The following is a 20,068-nucleotide window of genomic DNA, read 5'->3' on the forward strand; positions in this document are numbered from 1 at the left end:
ACAACGGCTGCCCGTGTCAGACCACACCTTTTGAAAACACAGCTGCGAGCAGCATCTGACCGGCAGCGTGAACATCATGTGAAGAGATTTACGCTTTTGTCAAGCAGAAAGATTGTTCTTGTCAAAATCATCTTGTGTCTTGTGCTTGCAGTCTGTTTGACAGTGGTGGAACGAAGTACATTTGCACATTTTACTCCATTACATTTATCTGACAGCTGGAGAGGCAAATTATCCAACATCTAACAAAACAGTTAACTATCAAAGTCCAAAAACATGAGTACAGATTTGTATAGTAAAGCTTTGACCCTTCGGAGGGTCCCGAGTCCTAAGTTGGGGACCGCTCAACTGAAATACCTGCCTGTGTAAGCTGTTTACTGGTTCATTCATATAGTATAATAATTTATCAGTCAAAGGGGACTTTTATATAACACAATCCTGATTCCAAATAATCTGGGACTCAGAAATTAAACAGAATGCAGTAACTTTCTAATCCTTTTTGACATGTACTCAACCGAAAAAAACAGTACAGTACAGTTCACCACTTTGTGAACACATGATTGTATAAAGGATATTACTACATGAGCTCAGGAACACTTTGTTTTACACAGCGGCCCAACTTTCCTGGAATCAGGGTTGTACATTTATTTGTGACTGCATCTAAGTGAAGGCTCTAAATGCTTCTTCCTCCACCGCACTTTGATTGATCGACTGAATAAGGCTGTATTAGCACAAGTGCAAGTGGCTTTTGTCAAAAATCCAAAACACCATCCATTTAACTGTGATAGCTTTTAAGAGGCAGACCAAAGCCTTTGGTTTTATTTGTGTTTTGATACGACTGAAAGGAGTGAAATTAAGCCTGCGCCGTTTCAAACACACAGCCGTGGTGTTCCTAAACTCCATCATCACGGCCTATTAGCTCTGGTGAGCTAATAATGTGTCCATGATTCAGCGCTGCCTCTACAAAAGATAAAACACAGAATCCCTCTAAACTGGCTTTTTCATGCACATGTAATCTTGTGTCCTAAAATGGTGCAAATAATCAATCACAGGGAATAAATCCATGCTATTCCAGTCCAGTTTCTTCTTCTGTTTTGTGGCCAAAAGTAATTTGTTTCAGTACATTTGCAGTAAAATGAACAATGGAGGAAACAAGAGGGATAAAAGTGCAGAAACTTTTTGCATTTCGATAAAATCACTAACGCTATTAAGCCCAATTTTCAGGATGAGCCTGCGTTTCAGTAGATACGGTAAAGATGCCAGGAAAAATAAACTCATAAATCTGCGAGGATGTATCAAACCTTGATACATCAAAGAGATTTATGATTTAATTATACCATGTGAGAGACTGAGGGAGGAGGCTCGCTCTCAGAGGAGTAGCCTGTTCAAGGTAAGAAGCAAAACAATAGTGTTTTAAGTTACTAGCTGTTACTACTGTATCTACACTGACTTTCCCACATGCTTCAGTATCACACTCTGACCTATTTTAGGATTTTGTGTCCTACTTTCTGTGTTTTTTTTCTCAGAAATAGAAACATTAGGAGCAAGAGATGTATTTTGCATCTTGCTTTATCAGTTGAGTTCCTGTGTTCTGCACCGTACTGACACCAGCGACGTGGTTTACTTTCACAGTTGTGCCTCTGGAGAACATTATAAAACTAGTTTTATTCTGGTGTCGTGTGCTTTAAGTTATTGAGAGAGCATTCACCTCAGAGCTTTAGTCGGGTTTTTGTCTGATAACAACTGTACCCTCTGAGTTACTTTACTCCAGCTGCATGTTTGCTGTTTGGTCAAGAAGATAGTATTTTCTCTTCCCAAAAAAAAAAAAAAAGGCCATTTATTCCTGACGACCAACACTGAGGGAAACTCTGCCTTCTCTCTGCGAATTCTGTCCACTCACCCTTTGACGTATTTCGTTTGCGGTCGTCATAAATGGCTGATGACAAGTTGTATTGAGGTTGCTTGTCAACAGCTGTGATGTAAGTCAAGAAGTGCGGCAGCTCGAAATCCTGTGGCTTCTGTTAAAGGATTATGTACACTGCCTGAACCTCTCTGTATGAAACATATACTGCCGAGGCTCAGCATTAGACCAAACACCCGACACATCACATTGGAGAATATTTACAAAAGTCTGCCCGCCGTTACTGTAATTGCGGGTCCCAACCCGGTGCACTGTAGATGTGTCTGGTGTGCATCCAAAACACACAAACCCACACACATACCAGAGCGTGTGTCTCGACCCTGTCTTCACAAAACCATAATGTCAGAAATATTTCTTTGCTCTCTTAACACATGATCATTACAGTTTGGTGAGATGGCTGCCTGACTAAGCGTTTTGGAGGCATGTCCTGACACTGTCTTATCGTCTCGTCTGCCAACTGTCTCTGCTCACACTTTGCAATTATGTGAACCCACAGTGCTACAGTCAAGCCTGGGATGGGACTGGCATATTAACTGGAAGCCCCCCTCCCTCTATGGCCCAATACTCCTTGAGCTATCATCCTCCTGCAAAGGATCAGAGGCAGAGAATAACTGTTCTGCCAACGACAGGGAGTAGACAAAATAATGGAAACACCTCACAGAAAGGGATTTCAGCTCTGAAGTCAGATACAGTGAGCCTGTGTAACTTTGGCTCTGCTGCCACAGTGGACACAAGTGGGAATTATGGTGTCACAGTAAAAGCCAAAATGTAGTGCAGAGAGTCATAAAGTCCTCAAACCGACTCAGTATTGTCGGTTACACAGTAATATCCATGTAAAGTTAGATAACATTAGCTACATTAGCCATCAAAATACTGTTCATAGCAGAACAAGTTAGGCTGTAGAAGCCTAGAGTCTGCTGAATCCAGCAAAGGTGAGTTTTAATGATTAGAAATTTTCAAATACAAGTGAAAGATTATTTCTTCTTTCAAAATTTACAGTCTCACTCCAAACACAAAGGCTAGTAATGTTTGCAGAACTACATGAGAATCAGGCAAAGAGAGCCGTCTGGTGTAACTCATGACAGCGTATAAAGGGAAGCAGAAGTTGAAACCAGCCGAGAGACACTTGAACAGGTACAAGAGGGGATGAAGGGGGTTACAAATACTGCTAATTGTCATGTAATCCAAAACAGCCCTCATTTATAGTTGTATTTGCAATGATTCAATTATTTCCAAGTCCTTTTTCATCAAGTGTTTGCCTAATTTTTTGACTCAGCCCCCTGCGTATTAATGTGTACCTGAAATTTGTCTCGCTGTATTAATGCATCATGTTCCGCCTTCAGCAACAACATCCACTGAACTGTTTTGAGCTGTTGTCTATGAAACGGCTGTAAAACATAAAATTACATCACTGTAAGCACCTGTTCTGCTTTGATGCACAATTCCAGTCTATAGTTAAGTTTTTTTATTTGGAGAACAGAGCTTCAGAAAGTTTCATTATGTCTGCTGCAGGCAGTGCAGTTTTAAATTTAAGTGAAGAGGATTAGGTGTTTCCCCAAAGGGATCTTCGTTCTCTATAAAAAAAAAAAAAACCTGTGCGGCTGCATTCCCTTTTCAGTGCCACGTGTGAGCTGCCATCTCTGTGCCAGTGTGAAGTCTTCGAGCAGCCCAGCTGTGCTGCCTCCCTTTTAGAGGAGCTGCCAGGCAGCATGCTACAGCCCATTAGAGAGAAGTGATGAGCTGTGTGGATGACCACTCACCTTACAGCAAGTTAAAGTGATTGTTCCAGGTCACAGGAGTGTTTTTTTTTTATTTGTTTTCTTCTGAAGTGTGTGAGGTTTTCTATAAAGCTGCCAAAAACTATTAAGGCTCACACAGGTCTCCCTCATGTGGGAACACATCTCTCCTGTTCTGTTGCTTAAAATGAAAGTCTCAGTGAAATTTGTCACTGTCTAGAGAAGAGGCCTCAGCTATCCTGTCTTGACTGACTACCTCCCTTTTTCAAATCACTCTAGCCAACACAGGGGCCAGGTTGCTGAAATTGCTTTTTTATCCCCAGAATGCCTGCAAGGGTTTTTGTCAGAACCAGGAAAAAGTGGCGGTTTTGTCCGCATGTGTCTGGAAGTCAAACGTCTGCCCTCGTGATGGAGGGGAGACAGAGGACTTTTAGAGGTCACCGCTCACCTTGACCAAAGACAAGCAAACATGCACACACTTGCATACCTTTTCACACACGTAGAGGAAATGTGTGGAACTCTATATTTGGCTGTGTTGGTTCTAATGTTTCCGAATGATTCTCTCTATTCATTATTCACAAGCATCTCCTCTGTTCCCTCACTGTTAATCTCATCCAGCTGCTGACTGTGACTCTGTTCTCTCGTCCTGTTTCCTCTTCATCCCTTTCTACCACTGAGGACCTGAAAGTCTGCTCTGCTTCTTTATTTCTTGCTCCTGTCTGACTCAAAATGAATGCTGAATATAAAAGCGTGCCTTCTCATTTTTTTTACTGTAATACCAGTATGCATGTATGCTGTTTTGGTGTGGGGGGGGGATAAGTAGGTCAAGACAGCGTCTCCGGTATTTTTTTCCATGGGGTTTGTCTGACTGTGAGTGCTTGTTCCCCCGCAGAGACCTGTGCAGTGAACAATGGCGGCTGTGATAGCACATGTCATGATTCAGTGACAGGAGTGCGCTGCAGCTGTCCTGTTGGCTTCACTCTGCAGCCGGACCGCAAGACCTGCAAAGGTAAAGCATCACCGTTAAAACTGGAGCCGTCACCAAATTAATCTCCCGCTTGTCCCGTTGCCAGGCACATTGGAGCCTCCTTCCTTCCTGTTTGCGATGTCCCCACCCCTCCCTGAGAGCCCGTTTTCCAGCCTGCTAGTTGGATTTTCTCTTTATAGACTACACTATCATTGTTTTGCACCCACAAGTGCTCTCACAGTGTCTGCATCCTTACTGGTGCCACCAGCCTTTCACTACTTTCTGCTTTTTCAGCTGCATATTTTGAGTACTATTTTGTCATGCCACCAGTTTTCTTGACAGTTTTTCCACTACATTACCGTCATCCTCTCTTGAGTTTTGGCAGAGCATCAACTCAAGCAACCTGGATACTTTTTTTTAATATTATATCTAATAAAATCTACTCTAAACTTTAGGATGAAATTGAAAATTATATGAGGAGACTTACGAGGAGAAAACAAAAGCACTACTGACAGTCCGAGTAGACAGCTTTGGAGAGAATGAGGACAGTCTGTGCTTCCAGAAAAGCGGAGATAGAGTGACTCGTAATGTTACACTAACAACTCTGATAAAAGTACATTGGCTTGTATTAGTTTGCTTTGAGAGGAAACAAGAGGAAAACAAACCCAGGCAGCTCTGGCACAAGAAGACAGGGGCTTGCTGCAGGCCAGGCACTTCTGAAGAACGGAGACAAAGATGGAGCAAGGAAAGGATTATTTTATTCCATTTCTGATGCATTTATTTCAACCAGATGATGACGACTCCCTCGAGAGACGCCTCACTTGTGATGACGATTCTGAATCAATCAGAGTCGCTGCCAGACCTGCCAAGGCAGAGCACCATCAAAAGCAGGGATGAACACATGATATATCGATTGGGTATTGGCCACATAAATAAAGCGCAGAGTAATTGGAGGAAGAAGGACAATTTTGATTTAGAGGCCTCACTGCCAGGGGGCTTTACTGTGTGAGAGCTGCATCCCATTACAGCCACACGCAAACTGATTTTAGCCCTTCTGAGGGCCAGTGAGGAAATCCCTGAAGCTCATTTCCAGTTTCTGCAAGACCGTCATGGCGAAACACGTCATCATCCCTTTTTAAATAGTTCTGCACCATTAGCCTGACTGCCTTTGTTTTTATATCTCCACCACACTGTTCAGATTTAACAACTCAGCATTAACTTTTAAAGCAGCTATAATCAAAATATATATGTTAACAATGGTTCACACGTAGTGATCAAGCCCCAGACAGCTATTCCCCAACACTGCATTTCCCCTCAGCTCTACAGAGCATTTTTCTTCATCTTCATTGTTTTGGTTTTCCTGCTCTGAACCTGTTTTGGTTCAGTTTCACCACTTTTATCAGCGCTGGTGTGAGCTGCTGCTGCGAGCTGCTGCTTTAAGCTGAAAAGCTCTGTACACAACCAACTACAAACGACAGACAAAGGAAGTGACAAGCTGGTGAACATAGTGGAGCATTTAGCAGCTAAAGAGACAGATATTTCTGTCAGGAGTCGGTGGAGACCAAAAACAGAGCTAAAGGAGAGTGACTAGTGTTGCTGTTGTTGGTCAGCGTTTAGTGTTCAGTGCTTGATCCTCTTCCCTTTTCTTTTGTCACAGGTTCTGTATAAACTCCTCTTGATGATTCTCTGTTCACAGATATTGATGAGTGCCGTCTTAACAATGGGGGATGTGATCACGTGTGTCGAAACACGGTGGGCAGCTTTGAGTGCAGCTGCAAGAAAGGCTACAAGCTGCTGACCAATGAGAGGACTTGTCAAGGTAGGTAGACCTTTTGACAACCTGCTGCCAGGTAAAACAAATTGTCCCCCGGAATGCTACCCAAAGGCGTATCGTCAACACTTCCTTTCTGATAGATAGTGATTTTTGTTTAGCAACAGTAAACTGAAACTGTCCTCCAAGTGGCACAGAAATATGCTCCTTCCAGCCTGCAGAGAAGCCAAACCAGGCCTCTCTGGCCTGTTTGTTTGGTATATTTGGTGGTAGCCATCGCTCAGCAGGAGCTGGGAGGACTAGCTGCAGAACAAATAAAGAATTTGCCATGGCCGAACACAGGTGCGAGGAATTAGAGCTCCGGCTCCAAAACCTCTGGTTCTTGGATGAATCAAGCCACTACAGAAACATCTGGTGAGAGAAGAGAGGCCGGATAGAGCCGCGGAGCCTCTCTCCGAGTGGAAAAACAGATGACATGCTATTTTTTAAATTCTCTTTTCTTTATTGATGTGGTCAATCAATATCCAGCCTGGTACACATCAGTGTCATGCAATGTGTTCAGAATGGCTGCATTGAATCACACCACTCTGTACACAGTGCGTAAACATCTTATGTGGTCAGTGAAAATATACACTGTGTCACTGTGCTTTGCAGCCAGTTTCTCGTCACTTCAAATCTATTTTGTCGTCCTCTCATTATTTGGAGCCCAACAATGCAAAGTTTATTTTGCCCAAATAACACAGATAACTGAGAAAATGTGGTCTGTGCATGTAGGAATGTAAATCACAGCTTGTTGTCTGTGGCACCATGCCTCAGCCAACTCAGCCATGTGCTGTTTGGGTGCACAGGGGCAACTTTGGAACAGTGTTGTCCTTGTTTGCCGCTGTGTGTTTTGTCTGGACAGAAGAGTTGTGATAAAGCTCACCTCCTGTTGAGTGAGGTGTTGCCTGGCTCACACGTACTCCACATTACTGAGTCACCTGTCTGCTCCTTATCCTCTGCTCTCATTCCTTTCATTTTTCTCACCCATGGGACAAGAGCCGGGCAAAATGAAAGCTCGCAATAAAAGCTGTGCTTTGTCTTGATGCTTTCTGCTCTTTCTGCTCCTGGTGTCAGTATGCAAATCTGTGATTAAAGGGGCACTTCAGGGATTTAGGATTGCACTTGGAGGACTCACAAGAGACAGGCTGAAAAACATTGGTCACAGTCAAAGAAGCTAAGGCTGAGATATCCTGACTTTTAGTCCCCGGTATGGTGAAAGCTTCAAAAACACTGGATTCCCCATAGAGTCTTTTTTCTTTATTAGACAATGAATTTACAAATAAGACAGGATATTAAAGGTCCTGGGCATGTGTCTTGAGTTGGAAAAAGCAAACATAAACATGAAAACCCACTCACTATTGAGGCTTTTTACAACAAATTCCAGTTGTTATAAATCCCTGAATGGTCATTTTTGTGATTTAAATCATTTATACACTTTCTGACATCACAATGATGTCATCAGGGTTACTTTCTCAGAGCAGACAAAACTCCTCCAGAGTCACAAACATTATACATCTGTTTTAATAGGCTGATTTTCACGTGTATTAAATCTGTGGAATGCCCTTTTAAATTTCCCAAACATGCGTCTTTCTCACGAGGATACATCCAGAGGTGGCAGATTAAAGGTGAGCTGCAGTGAATGCCATGGCGCTGTACTAAAGTTCTGTTAATAAGCGCTTGGTGGAGGGTCATGGCGTTCGGTAACACTTAAAGAGACGTTTGCGGTCTCCAAGAGGTGTTGAGATGTGTAAACTGAACTCTGGGTTTATCTCGGTTTAAACAGTCATGGTGTTTCCCTGCTGTCAGTGGACCATGGCCCATAAGTCAGGATGGGGCATGTCTGCTGAGCCCCTGCCAGCATTCCTCCACCCTCAACACCCTCCAAGGTCTCCTTCTCATCTCTTTCGCACTCCTAATCCGCATGAGGGCACTCAGGGAGATGTTCATCAGATGCAATGTTTTCTCCAGAGGGAACATCTATGATAGAGCTCTTGTCTGTTCTGTATAAACAACAGTGACCTTTGCTTGGTTTCAGCCAACCTCAATTGCCTGCCTAGAATTTTGCAAGAATTGGCCACCTATTAAATTTGTACTCCAAACAAATCGGGGCCAGCGTATCACCAACAAGTTAGAGTACCCACCCGTGCTGTAAGAAACAAGGAAATGCACAGTCCCTCCCGGTGGTCTTTCTTTCTTTCCCCTACCTTAGCAAACATATTAACACTGTTAGTAACGTTACACAATTAGCTAGACTAAGATACTGCTAGATAGGCAACGTTAGCATCAGTTCGGTATCAAATGTATTACGTTTTCTCACCAACAGCTGGTGGAAAGTGACGCCAGTGTTAACTCTTGTACTGTCTTTATGTCAATCACTTCTTTTCTTTGCCGTCGAACACGGTTTCTTACCTGGATATGCCTTCAGTGAAGCGCTACTTCCTCATCCCCCTTCAGAAAGGACGCTAGTGACTCACTGTTGCCTCTTGAGGTACAAAGTGGTATCACGAGACAGGATGGGCCAAGGCTAGCTGGTTAGCATGCTAACTTCAGTAAATACGTCCACAACACAATACATAGCCATCGTTAATTACATTTTTTTTAATGTTTTAAGCAAAAATTCTTAGACATAGCTCCATTAAAGTGATGATTGAGTCCTGCCGCTGTCAGTGAGTCGATAAATTAGCAGAGAAAAAGAAGAAGAAATAATTGATGGAAACTGATTTGTTATTTCCAGTGTAAGCGATGCCACTGTTCTTACTGTATCTTTCCATGGTCCCCTGCACGTACATCACCTCACGATGCAGTCTTGCCCACCCACTGCATACTTCACCTTATCTGCCTGGTAAATAAGGGTTGTAGTATCTGGAGTCCCAGATGTCTTCACACATCTCCTCTGTAATGTGGCACAACACGAAAGTGTATAATGATAAGTTGCAGATCGACTTCTGGCGTCACTTATTGCAACATTTTTGGAGGCTTAACTCAGTCACCACGCCTAATTCCCAGAGCGTTTTAGACTCTTCACTGAAAAGTGTGATGAGCAAAGTTTATGCTTGAAATCAGTCAGTCTTGCAATGCCTCATGCAGCATGTGCAAGCCCATGCTGCTCTCATCTGCCACTGCTGTTATGACTCTCCTGGGGCCACCAGCGGGAACAAACAGCGAGGACTGTATGAGTTTGTTCATATAAAAGTTTTCGTCTTTATTTGTGCTCAGTTTTGTCCTGTCTGTATCGAAAACATCTAAATTGTGTTTTTTGGTAAAAGTAGATACAGTTGAAACTCACGAACATCAGCCTGTGAATCTCCTCCAAAGCTTGTGTGCTCTTTTGTCAGCTGATCATTTACTGTAATAAACTTTTAATCTCAGCACATTTTCATCTTCTCGATGCTTCCTGACGAGAAGATGTCTAAGATGTCTTCCCTGTCTGAGTTCAGCTGTATTTTACATGAAGGGTAATGCCCGGTGTGAATATTTTGTGCTTATGCTCATACAGCTATGCGAGATGTGTGCAGACATTTATCAGTCTGTCTTCTTGGTTTCTTCAAGGTAACCCATTATTTAACTGAACTCCTGTAATTGCTGTGAAATACCTGCATCATCTGTTTGATGGTGGTTGGCGCTGCCTCATAACCTAGAGAGGCTCAGATATGGTGGATGAAAGCATGATATTCCTGGGAAAATCCTGGGAACCTTTCTTAAATTAGCCAATTAGACATCCAGCAAAGTAAAAGCTCATCCCTATTTTCTCCCAGCATGTGCTGCCTGGGCTTGACACAGATTATTGCTGACATTAAAGGAAACCTTGATCGTCATAAAACCAAATGTCCTCCATCTCCTGTGGCTTCATGTATCAATCCTCATGGTCTTTGAGCCTGTGACATTTAATTGACTTATCAGGATGCATGCGTACGAGAGCAGAAAAGCTCAAACAGATAAGACAGAGAGGCGACTGACAGGCAGGAAGGAGCAGCTGCGATACGGATTTGCAGGTGTGATGAAGCTGATGGGGTCAAACGGACCAAAGACGCTGAAATCAGGCCTGTTCTTATCTGCAGCTGACACATTTATCTAAATACAATGATTGCTGTTTTTCATAACGATGCTTATATCCACGCAACCTCAGAACAAAAGAATGAGAAATCCGATTATGGGGTTTCTAAAATCGCTGCCTCATTTATGGTGTAGTTAAAAGGAGACGAAGGAAGGTGATTGGCAGGTTCTACGTTGAGAGAGAGAAAAAAAAAAAAACGGCACTTCAGCTCCTTTTATCAGGTGAAGAGCGCACTTTCTTTTGACTCCTGCTGTGGCCGCTTGTTATTTCAAAAATACTTTGAAAATTCCATTTCAGCGCATCGAAATGGAAAAGTGCAGACGCCGGGAGGTCAACCACTCTGCCAAGTAACAAACAGAAGATGTCTTCCTTTCAAAATAAACTTTTTTTTTCTTGCGACATGTGACTTGACCCACTGCAATTCGTGACAAACAATGCAATACAGCACAAAAGATGAAAACAGGAAAATGTGCCATGACGGGGCGATGGAAGAGTCCTGTTTGAAAAATCGATCTTTTTTGTGATTTTTTTTTTTTGAGCTGCTTGAGGAGTTTCTAACAGCGTGTCTTTCTCTCCACACAGATATTGACGAGTGCTCTTTTGACCGCGCCTGTGACCACTTTTGTGTCAACTCTGCTGGCAGTTTCCAGTGTCTCTGTCATAAAGGCTACGTCCTCTACGGCCTTGCACACTGTGGAGGTGAGCCAGCACGTCTGTTCCCCGTGTCTCTTAAATTTCCTGTCCATCACTCTCCGTCTGCATCTGACACCTCTTTGCTAACCCTCCATTAGCTGCTCTTATGTTTGGCATGAAAAATATAACTACAGCTGAATTGGATCATTAATTTTCATTTAAATACACTTATACACTCCAAGGGCATACTTTAATCTTTTAGTTTGGTTTCTAAAGACTGAAATATTGAAACAACTATTGGATGAATTGCCATGAAATGTTGTACAGACATTCATGGTTCCCAGAAGATGAATCCTGAAGACTTCACTGAACCACTGACTTTTCCTCTAGCGCCACCATGAGACTGATATTTGTGGCTTTGAGTGAAACGTCTCCACAGCTGTTTGGTACACACATTCAAAATCTCCTCTGCTTTGATGACCCCTTTACATTTCTTGTAGCACCATCATCCAAATACCTGCAAAAAGATTATTCATACCAGTCTCTGCTGTGTTTTGTGTTTAGCACTAATTAGCAAATGTTAGCATGCTAACATGCTAAACTACTGTGGCTACCATGATCATCTGGTAGGAGCGCCTCGGTAGCTGAAAGGTCACAACTGTTGCTAGTTCGATTCCAGCCGGTGATCTCTGTTACACGTCACACCCGTCTCTCTCGCTCTCTCCCCAATTCCTGTCTGCCTCCTCATCTATTACTGTCAAAGAAAGGCAGAAATACCCCCCCCCCCCCCCCCAAAAAAAAAACAAAAAAAAAAACACATCATGCCTGCTAAACATCAGCATGTTAGCTTATTGTCATTGTTAGCATGCTGATTTTAGCCTTTAACTCACAGAAACACTGTGTCTCCCGCTCGTCTGGCTGCTGACTCTAGAAAATCAACTTGACTAGTCGACTTGAAACATCATGTAAAGTGATTAGCAAAGTGTTTAGCAAATTAGTGGCTCTTACAAAAACACCAACCTTACTTGACTTTTGCTTGCTCTCAAACAAACAATTCAACATCAGTTTTTTCACAGTCTCAGTGTGTTGCTATTGTTTATCTATTCACCAGCTGACTCATAAATCTGGTTGTCAAAGCATCCTTAAAAAATAAAAGCCCGGAAAAGTCCCTGCACACGCCTGCATTCTTATGTAATAACTAAATGCATCTAAATGACTCTGATGGATTAGCTATCTCGAGCCAGTTTTGAATTTCTGCAAGTTGATTTTCAAAAAGGCTGAAATGAGCTGAAACAGGTTGCTGCCTGGAAGGCAGGAAATCAATCTAAGACCTTACGCTACACTTGGCAGTAATGTAAAGTGTGTACTATTTGTGATGTAGTTAATGGACTAAAACAGGAAAAACCTGCAGGTATGCTCCTTCAAGGTGAAGTATGACCATGTCCGTCAAACATTAGCAGGTACCTACTGTACTCTGGTGTGGAACAGATAGTGGGAACAGCCTTTGGTGTCGGGAGGAGGTGTGTGGGGGCACGTCAGATCTGCCTGGCAGGCAGCAAGAGGCCCGCCAGAGCACATCAGGGTGTTGCACCGTCCCTTTGATGGAGTGCGTATCACCAGTTAGAATCTGCTGCTGTCTCCAGCGCCTCAGGGCCTCACAGTAGTTCTGGGAGAGACAGAGAGAGACAGCATATGTACTCGAAATACATAGCTTCGCAGTGATTTGTTCTGGGGTTTTTTTTGTGTTTTTTTTTCCTGTAGTTTGACAGGTCTACTGATCAGGAATGTTGCAACAGAATGTAGAATGAGGAATTTTACTGAGACTAGAGGGCAGCAACGTGTAGTTGTATGCAACCACGGGGACTGCGCAGACACAACAGTGCAGTTAGTTCCACCGTCAAACAGTAAGAGCAGGAGGCACACCGTGTTAACGCTACCAACGCTGTCCACCTGAGGACCTTGGTTGGATGTTTTTTTAACTTTGTCCTGTCCATATCTCTGCTGTCACAATCTGATAAAGGTAAAAACACCCTAAAAAGGTCTTTTTTGTTTTTGTTGTTTTACTATACAAGTGCTGCATACTGGAAGGGGGCAAAATAACAGAGATTTATGCAATCCATTAAAGTGACTCAGCAAAAATTCCACCTATTTAAAACTCATAAAGTGCTTTGTTGAAACTGAGAGATGCTGGATTGTATTATATCATAAAGGCTTGCTTTTATTTCATCCACCCCCCTTACATATGGTTAGAGTTACACAATCTATAGCTGTAAGAGGTTCATGGGATCCATTCTGTACAAAGGCAGCTGTCAGTTCATGTAATAAAAGCACCAGAATTGGATTTGTAAGGCTTTTACTCACATGATGGACTGTGATCAGGCCACACGGAGCTGCTGAGAGGAGACAAGATGGTCAGGCTTTAATGGCTCTCTATACCATTGTTGAGAGAGCCGTTGATGAATGATTTCCTCTCGCTTTTCATCGGTGCTGTCGGAACTGTTAGATAACCCCGGAGATTTAAGGCGCTCCCTGTTGTACTTTCTCACTCCATAACCAGGGTTATGTTATTCCCTGTGTGGTTTATCAACCGAAATATAGCTGCCAAACAATCCAGAAAGCTGCGCTCAGTGTTTAACAATAGGCTCACCCTAAACAAACCCAATTAGGTCAGTGACCTGCTGTCAGGCATTGTGCGGAGGCCTGTCAACATTCCTCCCAAGTGAGAGTACGTCCAGCCATTCTCCCTCTCAGCTAGCAAAACAATCCACTCATTTTTGCTTGTCGGCTAAGAAAATAGACTCAGAGCAGTTGTGACTAAATACTTTGTAAGTGTTTTTGAATTGACCTCATTTGATCCAGCCAGAATTGACCTCAGCAGAAACACTCTCTTCTGCCCCTGACACGTACGTACACATAGAAAGTTTAATCCCTCAAAAACCGCACAGAGGTGAAGGTGGTCTGTCCACACTGAGCGTGGGGAAGATCCCTCTTAAGAACTCACGTTGCGACGTTGTTTGGACTGGGAGCCGCTGATGCCGATGAATAAGCGCACAAGAGCGATTAAAATTTAACATAACATTTCCGTGAACTCCCCAGCCCCGTCCCGGAATCGTCCCTCTCCGCTTCACAAAGCAATTGTTGAGTCTAAATGTCAATTTGTCTTTTTTTGTTCTGCCCTCTCTCTTGACTCATGTCTGCACTCTTCTGTGAGAGCACGCTAAGAAAAAGAGTGATCTGGAGAAAGGTCAGAATGCATTTATTTGGTTACATTTCAAGTATGGGAGGAACAAAGGAGTCAAAACAACAGTCGCTGGCAGATGAACTCCGCTGCCATCAGATATTCATTAGAGTTCTTTGTCCTTTAAATTGAGTGCTTTGATGCAGAGGATAAGCAGCACATCTCTCACAACATTTCCAAGCCGCTCTGGCTGCACAGCGGCAGAGTGCTGTTGATGAAGTCATCATCTTCTTCAGGGAGCGCAGAGGCACGCCGACTGTTTTTATTCAGGGTGAATAATTGAATGAGACAAGGAAGAGCATTTCATATCAGCAGGCCAGATCATCAATCACTGCCATTATCTGCGTCTCTTTTCTTTCCTGGTGTCTCCGCCGCTTGTCCGCTGCCTGCCGCATCCTCAGCTCTGCTCACTAAACTGATTTTCTGTCTGGCGTCAATGGCAGCCAGCCTGCATCTGGATCCCGGATGCTTTTTAGTGGTTTTAGCTCAGCGTGCGTTTGAAAAGGTGATTATAATTTAGTGCTCACCACAAGTCTTCCTCGCTGAAGAGCGAAGCCGTTTTGACCGTGAAATCGAATGTGGCGACATCAAAACGAGGAATCACTTCTGTTTACACGCCAACACATTAATCTTCCCAGAATGTGACTCTCTGACAGGGTGAAGTGAACTGACCTCTCCTCATTCACAGCTGGGCTCTTTCTTAATAGGCCAGTTACTCTTTCATTTTATTCCACAAAATTGACTCCATATCTTTTTGGACTGACCACAGTGTTTCTCTGTGTTTCTGATTTTAATGTGCTTTAATGTTTTTATGTTCTTAGAAATCAAGCAGGGTGGCTGAGGACAATGACTCCTTTTTTAGCGATCACGCTAACTAAAATGCTAACATGTTTGTTCACAGATATTGATGAATGCAGTATAAATCGTGGAGGTTGTAAATATGGCTGCATCAACACTCTGGGGAGCTACGAGTGTACCTGTCCAGCAGGGTACAAGCTGCACTGGAACAGGAAGGACTGTGTTGGTATGTAGCAGCACTGCCCCCCTGTGGTGAAATAACAGACACACACTCCTCATGGCCGTGCCTGGATGATTTTTCTCTCACTCTCTCAGCTTTCTTTGTGATTCTGTGCGGGTTTATTTTCCCTCAGAGCTGGTGAAATGTCCTCCTGGACTCGTAGCACCGAAGGCCACGCTGACGTGCAGCAAGACGGGCAAGAAAGAGAGCTGCTCCCTCACCTGCGCCTCGAAGGCTCACTATCTGGCAGGTACGTCGCCCAGAGTTTGAGTGCAGTCGCAAAACAGCAAAGTGAAATCCTTTTTTAAGTCAGAATGTTTTCTTCATTTGTGACCTTTTGCAGAGTCTGACAGCAGCTACTCAGTCAGCTGTGGCATCCCCATCCTCAGAGGGAAGTCCCCCGCCAGGCTCAACTCCAGCAGCAGTCAGGGCTGCATAGGTTGGCTGCCCTCCACATTCTATAAGCAAACACTTTTCAACAGTCCTGTCAGTCGGTCACAGCTGCACAGACAGTCTGTGTTTTGCTGTGGCAGCGGTGTGATGTTGCCGTGTGCTCCTTCCCACTGTGCTGTGTTTGTCTGTAGAGACTCTGGCCCCTCCAGTGAAGCAGACGGCTTCTTTCAAGATTAAAAACGCCAAATGTCACCTTCACCCGAAGCTGACCGGCAGGACGGAGGACAGAGGACGGACACTTGGACCAGGTCAGCCTTAGTCCAAGTGTGCTGCTGTGCACACATGCTGCTATTTTATAGAAACCTAAAGGCATGTGCCCAAGCAATTAGTCAATTAATTGATTATTCAGTTGACGGAAAATTAGCTGTTTGTGTAATGGATAAATTATTTTAATGATTTCTCAAGCAAATATGTCAAATATTCACTGGTGCCAGCAAATCAGATGTGAGGGTCTGCTGCTGTTCTCTGTCACGTAAGATACACATCAATTTTTTTCACAACTTTTGACATTATATAGACAAAACAATCAGTCAGTTGATTGAGAAAATAATGGGCAGACGAATCAATAATGAAAACAATCATTAGTTGCAGCCCTGATATGGCTACTAATGAGTCATACCTTCAAGGAAATTACAGTCCTTAATTCTCCAACATTAATCATTTCGTTCGTGTGTGATTGGGGTTCACTCGTATATCTCACACAGCATTTCCTCACAGACAGTGTGATATCGTGTCGTCCACAGGAGGCGCGCAGCCCTGCAGCAACTGCCTGGTGACGTTTGTCAACCTCAAATGTGACTCGTCTAAGAAAGCGAAAGGGCGACGTGCTCGCAACCCCACCAACAAAGAGGTAACGCGCATCACTTTGGAGCTGGAAGCTGAGGTCAAACCTGGAGACACGACAGGTCAGTCATCTCATCCGAAGCAGTCACTGCCTGCGTTCATCATTTTACTGTGCAGCCAACAGATTGTCATTAGTCAAAGCATGCAGCCTAATGTACACTGCACAGTAACGGCTCAGTTTTATAATTAAGTCTAACACATGCTGGGAGGACCTTCTGTGTGCTGGTGACTGAAGCACTGTATGTTTTATTTATCCATAACCAGGGAGCTGCAACCTCAGCTGCCTCAGGCAGCGCATGGAGAAGCAGGTGAAGACTTATATCAAAGCTCTGAAGAAGTCCATCAACCAGGAGCGCTTCCTGATCCGAGTCGCTGGTTTGGAATACGAGGTGGCCCAGAAACTTCCCCAGGCTGCTCCCATTCAGGAGAACTGTGGCCCGGGCTGGGAGAGAGACAGCGGACGATGTGGTAAGACCGGAGAGCTGGACCAGGAGTGTCCACTAGGGACACCTGCACAGTCTGATGCAATGCAACACAACTGTTTTACCAACTGTTATGACGCTTTAATGTTTAGTTTTTGTTGAATCTGTTGTAGAGGTGTTAATAAAATGGCCACTGAGAGTATATTCAATTTTAGTGTGCATCAACCAAAAAACTGACCATGAAAACAGAGCTCGAGGCTCGTCTTTCTGTCTTTAACCGATTGGAGTGAAGTGTGTCGTCTCTGACCGCAGCCGTTGTGGATATTCTCTCAGTCAGATGCTTGCCGGGGTCCTACTACCACGGCGAGCAGGAGCGCTGCGTCCAGTGTCCGCCCGGCACTTTTCAGGAGAAGGAGGGGCAGCTGGCCTGCGACCTCTGCCCCGGCAGCGACGGCCACGGGCCTGTCGGGGCCCGGAACATCTCCTCCTGTGCAGGTAGTTTAACGTCTCAGGGTTAAACGTGTGTCTCTGATCCTGTGAACTGTCCTTAATCCAGCTTCTCTCTGTGTTCTGCACATCAAACCCAGGCCAGTGTCCAACGGGGTACTTCTCCAGCGATGGGTTCAAGCCCTGTCAGCCGTGCCCTCAGGGCGCCTACCAGCCGGATTTGGGACGGACCCTGTGCTTCCCCTGTGGAGGAGGACTGAGCACCAAGCGGGAAGGTGCCAGCTCCTTCCATGATTGTGAAGTCAAAGGTCAGTTTGGGCTCTTTCTATGCAACCATGGCAGGAAAATCTGTTCGAATAATCTGCAAAATCTTCCCCACTTAATGTGCATCTTCATGCTTCTGCCCTGCAGTCCAGTGCTCTCCGGGTCATTACTACAACACGAGCGTTCACCGGTGTATCCGCTGCCCGGTGGGGACGTATCAGACAGAGTTTAGACAGAACTACTGTATTTCCTGCCCTGGGAACACCACCACTGACTTTGACGGTGCCACGAGTGTCTCACAGTGCAAGAGTGAGTATGAAAATTACTGTTTTGTGTTTTTAGATTTTTTAAACCATGAGCTGGAAACTAATTTGTATTGTTTGTGTACGTCTAGACAGGCAATGCGGTGGTGAGATGGGCGAATTCATGGGTTACATTGAGTCACCTAACTATCCTGGTAATTACCCCGCTAATGTGGAGTGCATTTGGAACATCAACCCGCCCAGCAAGCGCAAGATCCTAATCGTGGTGCCAGAGATTTTCCTGCCCTCAGAGGACGAGTGTGGAGATGTGCTGGTTATGAGGAAGAACTGTGAGTGACTCTTTCCGGTTGTTGGTTCAGTGGAATTTACTGTTTATGCTGAGAGTAATTGCACCAAACAAGGAGCAGTTCTGTAAACCTGATTAGTCACCATTGCCCCCACTTGTGCCCCCGCAAGGGTCAGCCACATCCATCACCACCTACGAGACGTGTCAGACGTACGAGCGGCCGATCGCCTTCACAGCTCGCTCCAGACGCCTCTGGATTAACTTCAAGTCCAATGAAGCCAACAGCGCCCGGGGCTTTCAGATCCCCTACGTTACTTATGATGGTATGTAGCTCATTCATCACACCAGCTGGCTTTTATCATGAACTGTCACGTCTATGAAATGAAACTGTGAAGTGTCAGTTCACTGTAAATATATGTGTGTATGCGTGCATTTGTTGCTCGCTTACCTCTCGTGGTCACGAGCAATGCAGATAGTTTTGTTTTTTTAATTTGTGCAGCTTTGAGATATCCACCTCCACGCATGAAATGACAAAGAAATGCAGCACATGCACAGAATGAAACTAGAAATGCAATTCTAAACTGTGTTTTGAGGAGATTTCAATGAAGACAGACAGCTGGCTCGCCTGATCTGCTCTGGCAGGTCTTTCCACAGTCGAGGAGCTCTGAGTGCGAAGGCCTGATCGTCTCAGATCAGGTCAGAAACATTGTCACATGCTCAGCAGGACATTTTACAGTTGAAAAATAAACTTGCCAGCCCCCTCTGGTGGACAAACAATGTAACTGTGACAGTTTCTAAATCGCTTCAAACAAATCTGTCTTGCAATTTCCTGTTGCTTATTACTTCTCTGCAGTGTGCTAATACCGGCCTGGCTGAGCTATCAGTCCAGCTCTGCTTACAACACTGAAGACAGCCCGTCTTTCCGGGAACAGCGACCTGGTTTCTCTCAGCCCTCTAAATAGTCCCTGTGACAACTGTTGACAGTGTGTTCTGTGGTTTTACATGAAGTAACAGGTCCGCTGCTGCTGCTGAGGCAAAAAAGATGTTGCAGCATGAATTTTTAAAAGTAATTTCTGTGAGAGCTGCGAACAGATTTCTATCCATCTCCATCATATTCGGATGGAGGTGGAAATCTCAGCTGGATATCTCAAAACCAGGGAAAATAAAACCAGAAGTATGAGCATTGCTGCGAGGAAACATGCTGTTTTAACGTGGGTGAAGTGGCTCTTCAATGTCACAGTGCAGCTTTTACTTTTAATGGTTTGAAAATAAGAAGTCACAGGGAGTTTTTCAAGCCTGTGCATTCATATTATTTCACCACCTGACCTGTTTTTTTGGATACACGTGCCCCATTTTCAGCACTTTAAATTGTGCTTTGTGCTATTTTTCTGAATTCAGAGGACTACGAGCAGCTGGTAGAGGACATAGTGCGAGATGGAAGACTGTATGCCTCAGAAAACCATCAAGAAATCCTCAAGGTTAGCGCTTTTACTTCTTCTCACTGTTTTCAATTCTGGCTTCATTCATTGTTGGTGCATAAAAGCTGAGAGAGGCGATTCAGTGAAGCAATAAGCTGCATGTGAAAGGTGTCCTGGACAGACATAGTTCTTGTATAAGTCAGACGCTGCATCAGTATTGAAGATTTGTTAATGTCGTCTTATGGTAGGTGAGTAATGTGTTTTGCAGCATTGTGTAAGAGCTTCAAACCGTTGT

At 44.2% G+C, this 20,068-nt stretch overlaps 1 protein-coding gene across 2 annotated transcripts in view; it reads left to right on the forward strand.

Moving 5' to 3' along the window:
• The window catches only part of scube3 (signal peptide, CUB domain, EGF-like 3), a 70,763-nt gene that overhangs the window by 47,807 nt on the left and 2,888 nt on the right, over positions 1 to 20,068 (forward strand). For both annotated transcript variants that reach the window (XM_076741158.1, XM_076741159.1), the window contains 15 exons: positions 4,547 to 4,663; positions 6,318 to 6,440; positions 11,071 to 11,187; positions 15,261 to 15,383; positions 15,511 to 15,627; positions 15,721 to 15,816; positions 15,962 to 16,078; positions 16,574 to 16,735; positions 16,938 to 17,141; positions 17,429 to 17,590; positions 17,683 to 17,850; positions 17,954 to 18,115; positions 18,201 to 18,398; positions 18,526 to 18,678; positions 19,754 to 19,833. In XM_076741158.1, coding sequence (XP_076597273.1) covers positions 4,547 to 4,663; positions 6,318 to 6,440; positions 11,071 to 11,187; positions 15,261 to 15,383; positions 15,511 to 15,627; positions 15,721 to 15,816; positions 15,962 to 16,078; positions 16,574 to 16,735; positions 16,938 to 17,141; positions 17,429 to 17,590; positions 17,683 to 17,850; positions 17,954 to 18,115; positions 18,201 to 18,398; positions 18,526 to 18,678; positions 19,754 to 19,833 — 2,099 coding nt within the window. The remainder of the gene's footprint in view (positions 1 to 4,546; positions 4,664 to 6,317; positions 6,441 to 11,070; positions 11,188 to 15,260; positions 15,384 to 15,510; positions 15,628 to 15,720; positions 15,817 to 15,961; positions 16,079 to 16,573; positions 16,736 to 16,937; positions 17,142 to 17,428; positions 17,591 to 17,682; positions 17,851 to 17,953; positions 18,116 to 18,200; positions 18,399 to 18,525; positions 18,679 to 19,753; positions 19,834 to 20,068) is intronic.

This window comes from Chaetodon auriga, chromosome 10 (assembly GCF_051107435.1).
Source record: "Chaetodon auriga isolate fChaAug3 chromosome 10, fChaAug3.hap1, whole genome shotgun sequence".
Lineage (NCBI taxonomy): Eukaryota > Metazoa > Chordata > Actinopteri > Chaetodontiformes > Chaetodontidae > Chaetodon > Chaetodon auriga.